Source organism: Bombina bombina, chromosome 2 (genome assembly GCF_027579735.1).
Source record: "Bombina bombina isolate aBomBom1 chromosome 2, aBomBom1.pri, whole genome shotgun sequence".
NCBI lineage: Eukaryota > Metazoa > Chordata > Amphibia > Anura > Bombinatoridae > Bombina > Bombina bombina.
Genome location: NC_069500.1, coordinates 460630558 through 460648743, shown reverse-complemented (window position 1 = coordinate 460648743; position 18186 = coordinate 460630558). Strand labels below are relative to the sequence as shown.

Here is an 18186-nt window from a genome sequence, read left to right as displayed (position 1 = left end):
ACATACACACACACATATATAATATATATATATATATATAAATATATATATATATATATATATATATATAAAATATGGAATAGAACAAGATCATGAAAATCATGGGCAGTAATCGTGATGCATCGCGATGCATCGTAGAATCGAATCGTATCGAATCGTTACAATGATAATCGTAATCGAATCGAATCGTGAGACAAGTGAAGATGCGCAGCTCTACTATATACTCACAAATACTACTCTAAGTTTAATGTCCCTTTAATATCCAATTTATGTTATGCATATAAAACAGCAATAAGCTGTTTACACTGAGACTGACGCTAAGTGGAAGGGTATGTTTTACCCACAACTGGTCTGTTGGATAGAAAGGTAATCTCCCAATAGATAACATAGGTAGACAATCACATACCTCACAAGCATAGAAAGGGTTTATTTTACCAGCACAATAAAATGATTTAAAAATATGGTCACATATTTTAAAATACAACAAAGAAGAAAATGTTGTACATAAAGTACATAATGGTTTATATTTTGTGTGTGTGCTTTTTAAATGGCTGCATATACTGATAAATATATATGTACATATACAGTATATATATAAAAAAAGAAAATCAACATTACCAGTGAGGGTATTCTGAATGGAGTCATAATGAGTGAAAAGGTAAGTAGCCTTTGATACAATACTGTTGTCTACCGACAAAGTTTCCTTCAGATGAACTTCCAAACCATTGAGTGAAGCTAAAGTGCTGTCAAACTGGAAGACCAAAACATACAACTCGTTATACTATCAATTATTATATTAGAATTAATATCAAGCTAAAAATAACTCTTATAATATATTGTGCGATTCAGCCCTGTACTCCTCTGCAAAATCTATATAAAGAACAGTTGGCAATAAAATATAGGAAAACAAAAAACAAAATGTATGCTTACCTGATAAATTATTTTCTTTCCTGGCAGAGTCCACAAATGCATTCATTACTGTTGGGAATTCAACACCTGGCCACCAGGGGGAGGCAATGACACCACAGCCAACGCATTTTAGTATCTCTCAAACGTCCCCTACTAACCAGTCATTCAGCCAAGGAAATAAGGAAAAACATGTGAAACACTAGGGGTATAGAGGTGCCAGAAGATAAGGAAAAACCGTCGCCTTAAAATAATAGGGCGGGTTCGTGGGCTCTCCCTTCCAGGAAAGAAAAGAATTTAACCGATAAGCATAACTTGGCAGTGAGAGTCCACAAATTCATTTGGTACTGTTGGGAATCCAATAACCAAGCTAGAGAGGACACAGAATGAACCGGGAAGAAAACTAAGGCAGGTGGACTTAAATCCTTGGTTGCATGAAGGTAGAACTTCAAAGCACGTACTACATCCAGATTGTGTAGCAAAAGCTCCTTCTGAGAGGAGGGATTAGGACAAAAGGAATGCACTACAATCTCCTGATTGATATTATGATCAGAGACAACCTTAGGAAGAAAACATAACTTGGTACGTAAAACAGCCTTATTCGCATGAAAAACAAGACAAGGGGATCACACTGCAAAGTAGGGCTGCACGATTAATCGCGGAATGCGGTTTTATACTGCAAATAATTGCTGCGGTTTAAAAACCGCGAGAATACGCAATTAAATTTTTTTTTAAAAATCTTCATATCGTCCTGAAAACGGAGGCGGAGAGGGAGGATGAGAGGGGGACCAGTGTGCGGCCGTGGGTGGACCTGAGAATGCCCACGAAACAGCCATTTTGGAAGAGATTGAAGAGTGTGTACGAGTCATCTGGGAGTGGTTTGGCTGTGGTCAAGTGGTGGTGTGGCGGTGGGACAGCTCAAAGTTGTGAGCAATAAAGTGAGTATTGTACAAATACTTTAAAGTGCCTTACTGCCTTTTTTTTTTTAACTTCTTTTGTGGTTTGTATTTTTATGCTCAAAGAGTGTATTGGACATTGAGAAACATGTACAGTAAGATTCTGTAGTGTTAAATAAACATTTTTTATTTTAAAATTAAGGTGTTATAGTAATTTTTAATAAAATCGCGATTAAACCGCAATCACATTTTTTTTCTTTTTTTTAAATTGCGATTTTTTCCCCCAGCCCTACTGCAAAGCAGATAACTCAGAAACTCTGCAAGCAGAAGAAATAGCCAACAAGAACAAAACCTTCCAAGACAAAATGTTAATGTCAACAGAATCCATAGGCTCAAATGGAGCCTGTTGAAGAACATGAAGAACACGATTAAGGCTCCAAGGAGGAGCAACTGGTTTAAACACAGGCTTGATTCTTACCAAGGCTTGAACAAAATAGTAAACATCAGAAGATTAGCTAACTTCTTATGCAATAACACTGAAAGGGCAGAGATCTGACCCTTGATAGAACTTGTTGACAACCCTTTCTCCAGACCATCCTGGAGAAACAAAAGAATCTGAGGAACTCTCACCTTGTGTCAAGGGAAACCTTGTTCCTCACACCAAGCCAGACAGGTACGCCACACCTTGTTGTAAATAGGACTAGTAACCGGCTTACGAGCCTGGATCAGGGTATTAATGACCCTATCAGCAAAACCTTTTTGGACAGCACCAGGCGGTAAATCTCCACTCAGTCTCAGAGAATCTATATTTTAATAAAGGAAAGGAATGCTCAAAGAGCCAACCTCCACGGAGGAGAGGAAGATATCTTTACTAGGTCCGCAAACCAGGTCCTGCGGGGCCATGCCAGAGCTATTAGAATCACAGAGGCCCGCTCCTGTTTGATGTGGGCGATCACCCGAGGAAGGAGAGCAAATGGAGAAAACAGATAGATAATGCTTGAACTTCCATGGAACTGCTAGTGCGCCCACCAACACTGCCTGAGGATCTCTCGTATCTGGGCAGTTTGGTATTGAGACAAGATGCCATGAGGTCCATCTCCAGAACCCCCACCTGAGAGTTATCTCAAGGAACACCTCGGGTGAAGAGACCACTCCCCGTGATAGAAGGTCCGTCTGCTCAAGATGTCTGCTTCCCTATTGTCCACCCCCACTATGTGGATGGCCAAAATGTGACAATTTTAAGTCTCCATTCATTGAAGGATGCGAGACACTTCTTTCATCACCAAGGAACTCTTTGTTCCTCCCTGATGATTGATATAGGCAACCAAAGTTATGTTGTCTGACTGGAATCTGAGGCCATGCCCTTAGAGCATTTAAAATGGCTCTCAATTCCAGAATATTGATTGGAAGGGAGGACTCCACCGGTGACCAGGTTCCCTGGGCCTTCAAGTGACCCCAGACTGCTTCCCAGCATCCGCAGTCACAATCTCCCAAGATGGTCTCAAAAAGCATGTGCCTTGAGACTGGTGGTCCTGACAGAGCCACCAGGAGAGAAAGTCATATGATTGTCCAGGATGATCTGTTGGGATAGGTTGGAGTGGTTGCCGTTCCACTGACTTTGCATACATATAGTTGTAGAGGTTGAAGATGGAAGCTTTGACCGCCTTTGATCCGTCAAGAAGATTTTTATTGAAATCGAATCTATGATCATTCCCAGAAAACATACTGTGGTGTTGGGGATCAGGGAACTCTTGTTCAGATTTATCTTCCATCCGTGTTTCAAAAGGAGACACAGAACAGAGTCTTTGTGAGATCTTGCCAAAGGAAAAGATGGAGCCTGAACCAAAATATCATCTAGGTAAGGAGCAGTCGCAATTTCTCGCATTCTGGCCACCGCTAGGAGAGCTCACAATACCTTTGTAAAGATCCTTGGGGCAGTGGCTAGACCAAAGGGCAGAGCTACAAACTGAAAATGTTTGTCTAGAAAGGCAAACCGCAGAAACTGAAAATGATCCTTGCAGATAGGGACATAAAGGTATGCGTCCTTCAGGTTGATTAGTGGTCATGAATTGACCCTCTTGGACCAATGGATGGATCTGGAGGGCGAGATCTGAAACCTATCCTGTACCCCTTAAAGAAGGATAGTCTGCCCCATATGCTATCCGGTCCCGGATAGGGTGCCGTCCCTTCATGCAGACTTATTATCAGAGGAGGGCTTCTTGGACTGCTTGGCTTTGTTCTAGGACTAACTGGGCTTCCAGGTACTCTTGGGCTGATCCTCCTTGGCGGAGGCCTGAGTCCGCTGACCCTTAACTGATCAAAAAGGGATGAAAATTAGCAGATTGGCGGCCTTTGGATCTAACTTTTTTTCCTGAAGGAGGAAAGCGCCCTTCCCTCCAGTCACTGTGGAATAATGAAATCCAGGCCTGGACCAAACAATGTCTTTCCCTTGAAGGAAAAGGAAAGAAGATAAAGATACCATGTCTGCTGACCAAGACTTTAACCAAAGAGTTCTTCGCGAAAGAACCTGGTAGTAAGAAGACTTAACATTCAGACGAACGATTTGCATGTTAGCATCACAAAAAAAGGAATTGGCTAGCTAAAGAGCCTTAATCCTATCCTGTATATCTTGTAACAGAGTCTCAACCTGTATCAACTCCGAATCACACCAATAGATGGCAGCAACGGCTGCAGACGGTTGAAAAAGATGCCCCATCTGGTGGAACATCCTCAAGTACCACTCCATCTTTCTGTCCATGGGGTATCTGAAGGAGGTACTATCCTTGAGAGGAATAGTAGTACGCTTAGCGAGAGTGGAAATTGCTCCATCCACCTTGGGGATAGAACTTCACAATTCCAGGTGAGAGTAAGGAACTGGAAACATCTTCTTACAGATAAAGAGAAAGGTGTCCCAGGTTTCTCCCATTCTTTAGAAATGATGTCCGCCATACAAGCTGGAACCGGAAAGGTCTCAGGAGCTTTTCTGAAGATACTGGCCTGACCGCAGTCAGTGCCCAAGCAAAAAGAACGAAACGTCTGAGAGTTCAATGATCCTCTGAAACAGAAGAACAATCAGGGAATCGAAAAACTGCTTACAAGCCCACAATGAAGGAGCAAGGACTGCCGCTGGATTTAACTCGCAACCTACCGCATGCTTGGCAGATAAGGTACCCAATCAGGATAAGACAGCCATCTGTCCCAAAAAGGCCTACTCGAGCCAAAACTCGCTAGGAAGGCCCTTCTCCAGCTCATCCTGGAGGAAAATAAAGACAGATTCCTGAAATCCGATAGAGAGCCAGAATGATCTAACTCCTCCCTACAAGGGTGGTCCTCTACACCTATGATAGATGACGACGGACCAACTATGCGTCAATGGAAAGGAACGTAGCCTTTAAGAAAACCCTCTCATAGTTAAGACCAACAATCTCTCTCGCAATCCGCCACAGAGGAATAAAATTCCATGACACAAAAAAGTCCCCGACCCCAAAGATCCCTGCAACAAGACCCATGGAGGTGAAGATCCTAAACCACGATACGAACTTGCTTACATAAACTGAGCAATCAGTCTCACCTGACGCTAGCTTATGCTAGGATCGAACCATCTCCAACAAAGAGTAACATGGCCACAAAAAGAGGATCCAAAAGGTCTGTCTGAAGATCCCTGATTAACATCCTACTTAGGGATACTAGCTGGCACCAGAAGCACATTCTGGCAGAAAAAAAACAGAAGTTGACCTAGATTCCAAGCCACAACCTTCTGATTCAGAAACAGTGGAGCTAACCACTATGCCACATCTCCCTGAGAACTTAAGAGGAAACCAGGGATAGGTAAGGACGCCTGATCGGCTTCTCCAATCAGATATCGACCCTCAAGCAAGATAAGATAGTAGGGAACATATGTTCCTGAAGAGCCCGCTCAATTAGTGGATTGCTGACAAAGAGCCGTAGTGGTACAAACTGGTACGAACCCAGAAGACCAAAGCCTCAAGGCAGAATGCTCGGCTGCGGAACCATAGGAATTAAAAGGAAGGAAACTCCTGATCCACGGACCCCCATAGGACACCCAAAGGCATTGAAGTGACAAGTCAAAATCGTCCCTGAAGAGCAAATCAAGACAGAGAGGTCTGAACGGAACAAAGGGGATCAAATCCCCCAACTGGTAATCCCTATAAAAGTCTTTTAAGACAGATTTAGAAAAGGAAACAACGCCATGCCAAAGACTCGGCCTCGGCTGACTATATTACCCCCACCCCCAGGCCAATGAAGACCAGAAGGGGGACTGGAGGGCATATCGCAAAATCTCAGGAAAAAACTTCCTGTCTGTAAGACAAAACAGCATCCAGGAATCCACCCTGGTGTCTACATCAGAAACTCAAGTCTAGATACAACTCTGAGGATCAAAAAGACAAGAGAAAATCCCTAAAAGTCTATTAACAGCCGATGGTAAGAAACCAAAAGGCTAAGACCCAGGAGCTACTGTAAACTCTGGAGCAGGATACTGCCCCATGAAACCCCAGATCCCAAAAAGGAAACCTAGGATCAGAACGAGGTATGCTGGAAGATACGGTTCCTAAGAACCAGATATGCTCAAAAGGATGAAACTTAACTAGTACCCAAAACAGGTCCTGCCTACCATCTAGGATACGACGTATCTGCCAAAACCCTCAAGGGCTAAACAGAAATTCTTAAATTCAAGCAATGGTAGAAAAAATGAGAATCAAATTAAGGAATATAAGCTCCGTGGCTTGAAATTTGTCTCGCAATTATCGGGGGACCATCACCCCAAACAGAGATCTAGATGCTTCCACCAGAAGGCTACAACAATCTCGACCAACTAAGTCGATAGTATCAAAAATCCCATGTGACGAAACTTCTTTCTAAGAGTTTCTTTAACAAACCAGAGCTCTAAAAACTGAAAACTATCCGGCCCGGATAGAAGGCAAAAAGAAAATCGGCAAGCGTCCAAATATGGTAGCTGAAAAAGGGAGCGTGCAAACAAAAACCAGGTCCAGCCTGTCACACGACACAACCCCCCATAGAGCTTGGAACTGGAATTCTAATAAAGAATAAAACAAAATGTAAATCAAGACGATAAGGAATAGGAACATCGATCCTCTCCGCTCATCTAGTCAAGATCGTTATCTGATCTAGAGGACTGAGATTCAACCGACGGATCAGTACTGGGAAACTTTAACATCACCAAGACCTCTTTCAGAAGTAAACGCAAGGTGAGCCAATCTAAATCCAAATGCTATGCCCTATGCAGTCGGAGGATTCAAGTCAGTAGACTCCGACCCTGGACTTTCTACCTCTGAAGCCTCAGAGGAAACCGCATCCCCAGAGGACTGATCGGACACAATAGTCATTTTAACTGATGGTCCTTAGGCAGGAGAACCTGGATTAATACTTCGCTTGCACGCAGCAGGAAGAAGTAGCATCACTAAGGACGTAGAGATGGCCCTGCAGAACTGTGTAGAAACAAACCCCTAACAGGCGAAGGGGGAGTGGAACTCGGAAAAACTGCATAAGTAGGATCAGAAGAATCTAGGGAACACACCTCATTGGATGAAGAATCCTCAGAGGCAGATGGCTCAGTGGTCTCTGACATCCCAACATTGGCTGATGAGAACACCGTATTGCGGCATACAGAACATAATTGAGAGGGCTGGGTTACCAGGGCCTCCTCATAATATACACAGGTATCAAATTCTGTCTCCCTCTAAAATCCCCCTCTAAAATATCAGAATCCTACATAACTCCTCCAAGTTATATTATCGAAATATAAAAAAAACAACTGGCACCTTATACACCCAATGGCTGGGGTACTCACCACCTCCTATGACCCAGAGAGGTAGAGAAGACGCTCCTCTACGCAGACACTTGGTTAGGAATCGGAAGCGGGAAATAAACATGACCACTCCCGGTCACAGGGTCCACATGCATGAACGCCCCTGCTAAGAAAAGGCGCGCCAGCTTAATAAAGAACTGCGTAGCTCTCAAAATGAAAAATAACCTGTACAGTGCATATCAGCCAATGAGCCCAAACGTTCTTACACATAAGCAGTCAAAATCACTTAAACATGATTAAAAAAAAAAAAAAAACACTGTTCAATAATCCTCCTCAGGAGATATTAACCCTTGATTCATGTCAGCTCAGATGGCTAAATAATGCTTCTACTTATATTAAGGGTGAGGCTGGAATCTCAATTGCAGATCTTATTATTATTTGGCAATGTATGTTCCTTTAAGATGGAACAGAACTGATTCTTGATGTAAAGATGTTGGTTACAGGAGATTACACTTAGTGTCTTGTATTGCTGGAATTGAAGCAGAGAGAAAGAAGCGATGAGGTTTGGCTATAGAAGGGACGATCTTCTCTTAATCCTAGCAGTTATTGCCAATGTCTTTAGTGGGGAGCTGTGAGGAGAGCAACTAAGGGGTTGTCAGTGTAACAGCACTGTATAGAGTCAGGAGCCGAGTGAGATGCCAGAGCAGCTGCGGCTTTGTTAGACAGTTTGTATGACGGCCAGAGGGGGGCGGGGCCACCCGATAACTCCAGCATAATAATATACCAAATACAAGAGAAAGCAAGTGAGTCCACAATAACAGCAGCAAACAGGTAAGAGTACAGGAGGCAAACCCTTACTTGGCGTGGCTGAAAGACAAAGCTGCTGGATGCGGCAGTTAGTGAAAGGAGCCGGTTCACTTGATACAGCGGTTAATGTCCATGCGGCTGCAATCACAGAGGGCTTGCTTAAGTCGCTGAACAGCTGATAATCCGGACGTCTTCAGGGTAGTAGTTTTGTTACAGTTGTTAGAATCCTCTTACTCCGGCCAAGAGCAGGTATAGCAAATCCTAGTAAGTCGTGACTTTAGTAGTATCCACAATAACGAGTGGAATCTTTAGAAATTTGAATAGAGCGCAACCTTGGCGTGTGCAGTGTGTAGCAGAGCTACTAGCTAAACTCAATAATTAGCAGGTGGTGCTGGGCTAGGGAGAAACTTACAGGCTGTTCTTAAAGGTACAGACACAAACAAGCCAGATACCTGACAATTCCATAAAGATAAAGGAGTCCCACTGAGACCCTGTCTTCGATCGTTAACATGTGTGTAAAAATTAAACGATCTTACCGGAATCTAGGCCATGGAATAGCGACATGGTCCTTCTAGTTTGACTGATTGTAGCAGTGCCTCTGACATGGACTTGAGTGAAGAAAGCAGGCAGCGAAACTTGTCAACGCTGATTGCTTAAGGAGCTGTTAATATGAGTCTGGATGGCTTTGCAGAAAGACTCTACCTGCATCTCCAGAATCTAACTTTCATCAATGCTCTCTTTGAGAGGCTGACGAGACTACTTAAAACTCCAGTCCTATCTCTAAGGGCAGATACCCTTCCTAAGGAACTACTCCGAAATCTTCTAACACTTCTCTGCCAACCTCCTGTGACGAAAGGAAAAGAATGACTGGGGGATGAGGGAATTGGGGGGGTATTTAAAACTTTGGCTGGGATGTCTTTGCCTCCTCCTGGTGGCCAGGTTCTGTATTCCCACAAGTAATGAATGCAGCTGTGGACTCTCCCTGTATTAAGAAGGAAATGAATGGGCATACAGGCTGTAGTGTCATGTGACTGATCATTCTGGTACTATTTATATATAATGCCAATTTTTTAGTATATATATATATATATATATATATATATATATATATACATACACACACACACATATACACACACACACACATATATACACATCTGGAGAAATTCTGGGATGGCTGCTAATATATATATCAGTGTTCGGCCTATTTAGGGTCAGATTACAAGTGGAGCACTATTTAACACTAACGATCGAGCAGGTTGCGCACGTATTATAAGTTGAAAGTAAAAAGTTATCGCTTGCTTGCTAACAACGGGTGTAAAAAGCCAATCTTAGTACCCTACTGGCGTGCAAACCCAACATGACAATGTGAATATTGTTTGTGTATTATGATTATTATATAGTTTGTGTATTATTAATTATGATACATTTTGACATTATATTAGATATTTGTTTTTTAATGGTGATCACTTTTTTTGGTGTTTTCTTTTTGGTTTTGCCTTATTGCGTTGGTGTTTGTTAAATTGTGTTGGCACTTTAAATTGTATATTATAGTAAGATTTTGATGATTTCATGAATGAAGGAGGCGGGGCTGTTTGGCTATTTAAGGGTTGGATTATGTATTCACTTGTATTGAGCCTGAGGAGGGGGTGCAAGCCCCAAAATGTTGTTCTGTTGTACTGCTGCCCTTGTTGTAGTAAAGTGGATTTATTCTGAACTACGTGAGTGTCTGCCCATTATTTTTTGCATGTATCTATACACCTGTGGACAAGGTGGGGATTGTGACACTCAACTTTGGAAGGTTCAACTCCCTCTATTTTTGTGAAGAGCTGTTAACGCTGATTTTTGTCCCCTTGTGGAGGTGAGGACCCTTCAGTGTGCTTGGTTGCACTATTTCTATTTTAAGTTATGGCGGAAAAAGGCAGTACACCCAGTTCCACCTCTGAATCTGGTGCCCTTTTCCTACTCTGAAGAAGATGCAGCACGCATTGCCACATTCGCATCTGGACCAAGGGAGTTCTTAACCGCACCAGATAAGGATCTATTCTCAAAGGATTTGGAGAGACTTATTAAAAGACAGTGCAGTATTCAGCTACATTCCATCTACTTTAGTTGAATACCACCGGATTAAAGGGACAGTACACTGAAAATTGTTTTTCATTAATGTATTTTAAATGACTTGTTATACCAACTGCAGAGTATAAAATATTTGAGAAATTCCATTTTCATGCTTATTTGTGTATATGAAGTAGCTGATTTTGTGCTTTGAAACCACAGCCTATTACAATAGGTTGAACTTAAAGGTGATATCAGATCTCATTATGTTCTAAGTTTGTGTAAAGAGACTTGCTTCCTTATCTTTTATTTGGCTGGAACACCAAAGCTCAATACATAGAGAGAACAATGGAAAATGATCATTTTATTACTTAACTATCCTGCATCCCACTGAGACTGTAATCTCTTCTGCTGGCTGTGTATACTTAGACTATTCAATAGCCTATACTCCAGTATTAATTTGTTCAGTGTAGGTGGCGATACCACAGGCTAAATCAGCTATTTCAAATGCTGAAATAGGAGTAAATGAGCTACTTGTAACCAATTTAATACACTCTAGCAGGTTAAAAGGATCATTGGGAATAATTTAAAGGGGAGAAAATTTTGGGGTTAACTGTCCCTTTAAGCGTATCCCGAGGGGAATGCGGTCAAGATTACAACCTACTTTCTTCAAAGAGAATTTAGAATTTTGTCAAAGATACCAACAGATTCTAAATAAGTGCTCTTTTGATCGGATGATCCTTAAAGGGCCACTGTAAGTAAATATTTTCTATGCCTGTTACTAACTAACTACCCCAAATACACTTTTTATCAATAGCATTTCATTAACATATCTCTACCGTATATCAGAAATCTTATCTGCAAATTTAATTGTTTTCCAAACCCACTCCGTGGGTATCATTTGCTCTGTACCAATCCGTTTACAATACCTAGGTTTCAAAATGGCGCTTTAAACACAAAGTTATTGGTTTAAGTATTTTGAACATGCAGTGCTGAAAATAGTGGGCAGGATAACGTGACATCATCGGCGAATAAAAGATATAACTTTTAGAACGTTATGAAACTTCGTTTTGGAGAAAATATAGGTCAGTAGGTTTTAATTAATGTTTATTAACTTTAATATGTTAGTTGTTTAGCTTAAAAATTATAACAGAAAGTAATCCTTTAACATTGAAGTCTCTAAAATGGAATTGCTTACCCTTGACGAGAAAGTCAAAGTGCAGGAGGAGTTGCTCCGTGAGGCTTCGACAGAGGAGGATTACAAATATCTAGTTCAAACAGCCAAAGATGGCGCGGCGGTGTTCCGGAAGGAAGTGGAGGAACGCAAGCGCCGGAAGTTCAGATGTGACGAGTCTGACTACGTAGGAGGTAATGTTTATCGCTGGTAGGCTGGAGGATTTCAAAATCGGCCCCGGGCAAAACAATGGAAGCCACAGCGGGGTAAGAAGACTTCCACAGATCTGGCCTCTACAGAAGCAAGCTCTTCCTCAGCATCCTCGGGGGACAACAGCCCCACTTCAAACGAAGGAGGCGGCGTAGTCACAGGCGTGCAAGGAAGTCAGGGTCAAGGCATGCAACGGCGAACACGCCAGATGAAGTAGGTAACACTGATAATGTTATAAATATATCTAGTTACGAACTTTCTGTTGCGGAACTCTCTGTGTTATCAAAGGGATTATCATATTGCCCTGTTGAACAAACGGATACTTTTCAATTGCAATTGGACTTGCATCGATTAAACAGAACAATAAAATTAAAAGCTTTTTTTGGTGAATCTGAATCAAATATGGACACTGGCCTTATGTGTTGTCTCGATCCATCAGACTTTGGCCTACATGTTAAAAGTCAGTTTACTCGATCTGTCTATAATCACTTTGTAGACAATTTTATTAATGTGATTAATAGAGAATTTGATATGTTGGTCAATAAATCATCCATTTTTGGTTTAAGACATAATTTAACTATGGCTGAAAAGGTTGCCCTTGATAGTTTAAAAATAAACCTGATGTTACCATCAAAGGGGCTGACAAGGGCGGAGCCATAGTTGTTATGGATACCTTTATATTCAAAAAGGAAATTTTGAGACAACTAAATGATCATTTGGTTTACAGGGAACTTGACATTGATCCTTTGCCGGGCTTTATGTCTAGGGTTAGGGAGATTTTGAGTAAGGCGGTTGAAGAGGGTATTATTAATGAGAAAATGTTTAATTATTTATATTCACAGAATCCTAAAACCCCTAACTTTTATGTCCTACCCAAGATTCATAATGATCTTTATGACCCTCCTGGTAGGCCTATTGTGGCATCAATTGACTCCCTGTTTAGCCCCATTTCAAAATTCCTGGAAAAAGTTTTAACTCCACTTGTAAGATACGAATGATTTTTTGAATAAAATTAGATTTTTTTCTGGTTTACCAGAGGACATTGTTTTGGCTACTTGGGATGTTAGTAGTCTTTATACTATTATTACCCATATTGATGGTTTAAATAGTGCCTGGTCCTCTTTGGTTAGATCAGAGAAATATTCAGATACAGATTCATTTTTTCATGGAGTTATTGGAGTTAGTTTTAACCCATAACTATTTTTCCTTTGATGACAGGTTTTTTCTGCAGCTGTGGGGTACCTCAATGGGTTTGAATGTTGCCCCAGCTTACGCCTGCCTTTTCATGGACCAGTTGGAAGAACAAGGGGTACATACTGATCCTGATTTTCACAATTGTTTGGCATGGTGGAGCTATATAGATGTTCTTTTTATTGTATGGCGAGGCAACATTGAATCCATTGAGGGGTTCCGCAATAGGATACAGGAAAAGGTGCCAGCTGTTAAATTTACAGCTAATTATCATACTAATCAAGTTGCGTTTCTTGACACTATGGTAATGCGTGTGGGTGACCACTTTGAAACAGATATCTTTAGAAAGTCTACGGACAAAAATACTTTATTGTCCCGTAAAAGCCACTATCCTCCTAGGGTGTTTAGAAGTGTACCTAAATTTCAACTCCTTAGGGTGAAGAGAATAGTCTCTGATCCTTTAACTTGTTCATTGCGCTTAAATGAGACGCACAAGAGATTTCAGGAAAATAGGAGTCTATCGATCTTCAACCAAGGGATAAAATAAGTGGGACTAAGAAATTGGCCTTTGTTTCTGACTTTAGTAATATAAGTGTTAAGTTACATAGAGTGATTTGTAGACATTGGTTTATGTTAAGGGACTCTATGCCAGAAATTGAGGAGTTTAAATATCCTCCTTTTTCATCTTTTAGGAGGGGTAATTCCCTTGGAAGACAGATAATGAGGGATAAGGATAAGCCCCCTAGAACCAAACAAAGGGTATTTAGACCAGTGGACAATGGGACTTTCCCTTGTTTAAATTGTTCCCATTGCAATAGCATTATTAAGGGTAAAACTATTAGTCATCCCTTTTCTGGTAAACTATTTCATATCAAAGGTCATTTTACTTGCCAATCAACTTATGTGGTATATGCGCTCAAATGCCTGTGTGGCTTATTATATGTTGGAGAGACTACCCAGGCTCTTAGGACCCAATATAAGTCGACTATTAGGAATCCTAAAATGAGACACCTTCCTGTCCGTTATCATTTTCATGATAGGGGTTATCAGGTAAATCAATTGCATTTTATGGTATTGGACCAGGTGTCTAGAGGAACTATTGGCTTTGATAAGGGAAGAATGCTACTTAAAAAAGAAGCTATGTGGATACATAGACTCAGTACTTTACACCCTAAAGGTCTTAATAGGGAATATAATTTAGCATGTTTGCTTTAATTTATGTCTGGTTTTGAAGAAAAAAGAATTAAGTGATGAACTCTCAATAAAGTAAAATAATAAATAAAAATAATTAAAACAAAATGAAATAAATTTAAAAAGATTTAAAAAAATTAAAAACTAAGATATTTAAAGAAATGTAGATGAATAATTTAAGCATATAGTTTGTGTATTATTAATTATGATACATTTTGACATTATATTAGATATTTGTTTTTTAATGGTGATCACTTTTTTGGTGTTTTCTTTCTTTTTGGTTTTGCCTTATTGCGTTGGTGTTTGTTAAATTGTGTTGGCACTTTAAATTGTATATTATAGTAAGATTTTGATGATTTCATGAATGAAGGAGGCGGGGCTGTTTGGCTATTTAACGGTTGGATTATGTATTCACTTGTATTGAGCCTGAGGTGGGGGTGCAAGCCCCGAAATGTTGCTCTGTTGTACTGCTGCCCTTGTTGTAGTAAAGTGGATTTAATCTGAACTACGAAGTGTCTGCCCATTATTTTTTGCATATTTCACATTACAATGTTCTCTCTCTCTCACACTCTCTCTCTCTCTCTATATATATATATATATATATATATATATATCTATATATCTATATCTATATATATATATATATATATAATGCTGATGAAGGGGAGGTTGTCCCGAAAACGTTTCATTAAACTGAAGCTTTTTTTTTTTTTACAAAGCCCTGAGAGTGCATCATTTTTAAGTTTATTATTGGCATTTTTGCACCCAGGCAGATGTCCGGTTGGAGGGTGATCCTGTTAAATGGACTGTGATTTATATATATATATATATATATATATATATATATATATATATATATATATATATATAATGGATGTTTTTATATATCTTGTATCGCGTATCAGGTCATAACAATAATCAACAGGTCGTAAAATTAGGTAAATACAACCTCAGATGAACAACAACACATGAGATTCTCTCTGTAGAATGATGCACTTTGAATTGTTTAGAAATGGCCTTATAACCCTTCCCAGGTTGATGGGCAGCAACAAATGCTTCTCAAAGATCATTGCTGATGTCTTTCCTCCTTGGCATTGATTTAACACAAACCTGAATGCTCCAGACCAACAAACTGCTAAAGCTTTCATAGAGGTGGTCACACTTGCATTTCATTAGCAGCACCTGGCTGCTACTTAGCCTCTTAATTCCTATGGAAGCAGTAAGGGTGTACTTAGTTTTTCACACATGGCTTCTCCATTTTGGCTTTATTTTTGTTAAATAAATCATGACACGGTGAAATATGTCATGTGTTATTGTTCATCTGAGGTTGTATTTACCTCACTGTAAGACATGCTAAGAACCAGATGGTTTTTATTTTGTCCTTTAGCTTTATACAGATATATATAGGAATATCTATTTAGAAATACATAGAACATATTCTGGCTATGTGCAGAACATTGGAATGTGAAATATTTACAGTAAATACACAGTATAACTTTATTAATATGAATATTGCATAAATGTGTTTAAATGTTTTCATCTACTTAACTGCAATATGTCCAATGCACATATATATGTCTATGTACTGTATGTGTACATATGTATGTATGCGTATATGAAAAAACACATATAAATACATAAATATGTACACACATATATATATATACTGTGTAATGTATTTTCTATGTGATTTTGTGATACTTTTTTGTTTTGCTAAATAGTTAACCAGAGCTCTGAGGACGTGATAACCCGACGCACGTTAACTTCAATTGTGCTCAAGTGATTGCGTTTACTTTCAACTTGTAATATGAGCTAAAAACCCAATGCAAGCAAACACCTGCAATAAACCCCTTGCCGCACACAATTAACTGCTAGGGCTCCACTCGTAATCTGGCCCTTAATGTGTGCACCACTCGGCTGATTTTACTGAATACATGTACAGAATACAATTTCAAAGGATTTTTTTTTCTTCTAACGTGCCTCTTTTTTTGTTTTGCAATAGCTGGGTATTTACAAGACCAGATCATTAAAGTTACTTAGTTTTGAGATTGAATTGATTAATACATACCTTTCAACAACATATTTTGCTGCAACAAATACACATTTTACAGATCCTATACTTATTTACTAAGCTAAATTTAAATCTCAAGACAAGATTTTTTTTTTTTTTTTAAAGGATTGACAAGTACCAGAGGTTTTACCAACTTTAAAACAAATTGTCACTGGCTAAATAAGGAAATGATCAGCCAATGAGACCTTGTTCCAAAGGAGGAATTCAACAATAGACTTAAAGGGGCAGTCTAGTCAAAATTAAACTTTCATAATTCAAATAGGGCATGCAATTTTAAACAACTTACCAATTTACTTTTATAATCAAATGTGCTTTGTTCTCTTGTTATTCGTAGTTGAAAGCTAAACCTAGGTAGGTTCATATTCTAATTTCTAAGCCCTTGAAGCTCGCCTCTTATCTAAATGCATTTGACAGTTTTTCACAGTTAGAGGGCATTAGTTAAAGTGTGCCATATAGATAACATTGTGCTCACACCTTTGGTGTTACCTAGGAGTCAGCACTGATTGGCTAAAATGCAAGTCTGACAAAATAACTGAAATAAGGGAGCAGTCTGCAGAGGCTAAGATAAAAGTTAATCACAAAGGAAAAATGTGTATTAATATAACCGTGTTGGTTATGCCTTTCCTTTCACATGATATCAAGTAGGAGGCAGCATTGCTTACCTAGATGTTTTTCAAACCTGCAAAGCCCTGTCTCCTAGAAAAAAAATGTTATCTGCTAAAATAGAGACAGGCTATGGATATAAATTGGACTTGTATTATGTTGCCTTCCTAGAAGACCTGTATTTAAATTATCAGGATTATTTACACACCTGAATAGTGTTGAATTCTATTATAGCTCCTAGATGCTCAGTTGAATGATGGGAAGTGCATTATTGGTAGTCTTGTAGCAACGTTAACTTGCTTCTGTGACGGTACATGTTGAATGGCCTTTGTGAGCAGATTATGTGTTGTGTCTGCATGAAGCTACCAGTGAGTAAGAGGTCTAGACAAAATGTCAATATGATAATGATCAAGGATACTGCCCATGTGCTATATTGTTATAATGTGCATACCACCCCTCCCCCTAAACCAACCCCTGAAAATTTTGGAGCCTAATACCTCCCGAACTATTATATTCCTTATTAAAGATGTACTAGAAGCCACCAAGGAGCTAACAGTTTATCAGATTTCAAACTAATTATTTAGGCTTTTTTTCTTATGTAATAAAAAACAGATTTTCTCCTAAAAACATCTAAAAAAAATAAATTACCAATTATATTTACTTCAAACTTTCAATGTTTACATGTGAGGTCAATTTGGTAATCACTGCAAACACTTTATAGCTAAACAGGTAAATGAACATTCTAGTGCATTTCAAATTTGATTAGAGGTATTTACAATATACTTGTAATAACAAAAATGCTTCCAGTAAAATCTGTCACTGATTACGTGAGAGAAATATACTGCACATGCAGTGAATAGAGCATAGGACTATAGGTTGCAACAAGTACTTGCAATCCACATTCAAGCTTGCTCAGTGCCAGATCTGAAATTTATCACAACACTGCACTTTGTAAACAAGCGCAACTCGTTAGTGCATGCATGCATTTGTACTAATATATTGTGTAGGTTGTGTGCACGGTGTAAGGGATCACTAAAGTAGTGAAAGCAAAAAGGATTCTTATAAAATCTAACAAGTATACTGCTTCACTTCTAATTAAATATGAAACAGACTGTCCATATAAGTTTTTTTTTCCAGGATATCTATACCTTAAGTCAGCAGTGGAAAACTAGGCATAAATAATACCTCATCATTGCTCATTTTACTTACCACATCTTGAATTGATTCCTTGCTGTTAACAAAAGAATGTTCAGCTATTAAAGACAGCACTAGTCCTTTAATATTATGGACATAT

General features: G+C 39.4%; 1 protein-coding gene across 1 annotated transcript in view; it reads right to left on the bottom strand.

Annotated features, from left to right (window-relative positions):
• Positions 1–639: 639 nt before the first annotated feature.
• The window catches only part of HPS4 (HPS4 biogenesis of lysosomal organelles complex 3 subunit 2), a 75559-nt gene continuing 58012 nt past the window's right edge, over positions 640–18186 (bottom strand). The window contains exon 12 of the mRNA XM_053702087.1: positions 640–751. Coding sequence (XP_053558062.1) covers positions 747–751 — 5 coding nt within the window. The 3' untranslated portion in view covers positions 640–746. The remainder of the gene's footprint in view (positions 752–18186) is intronic.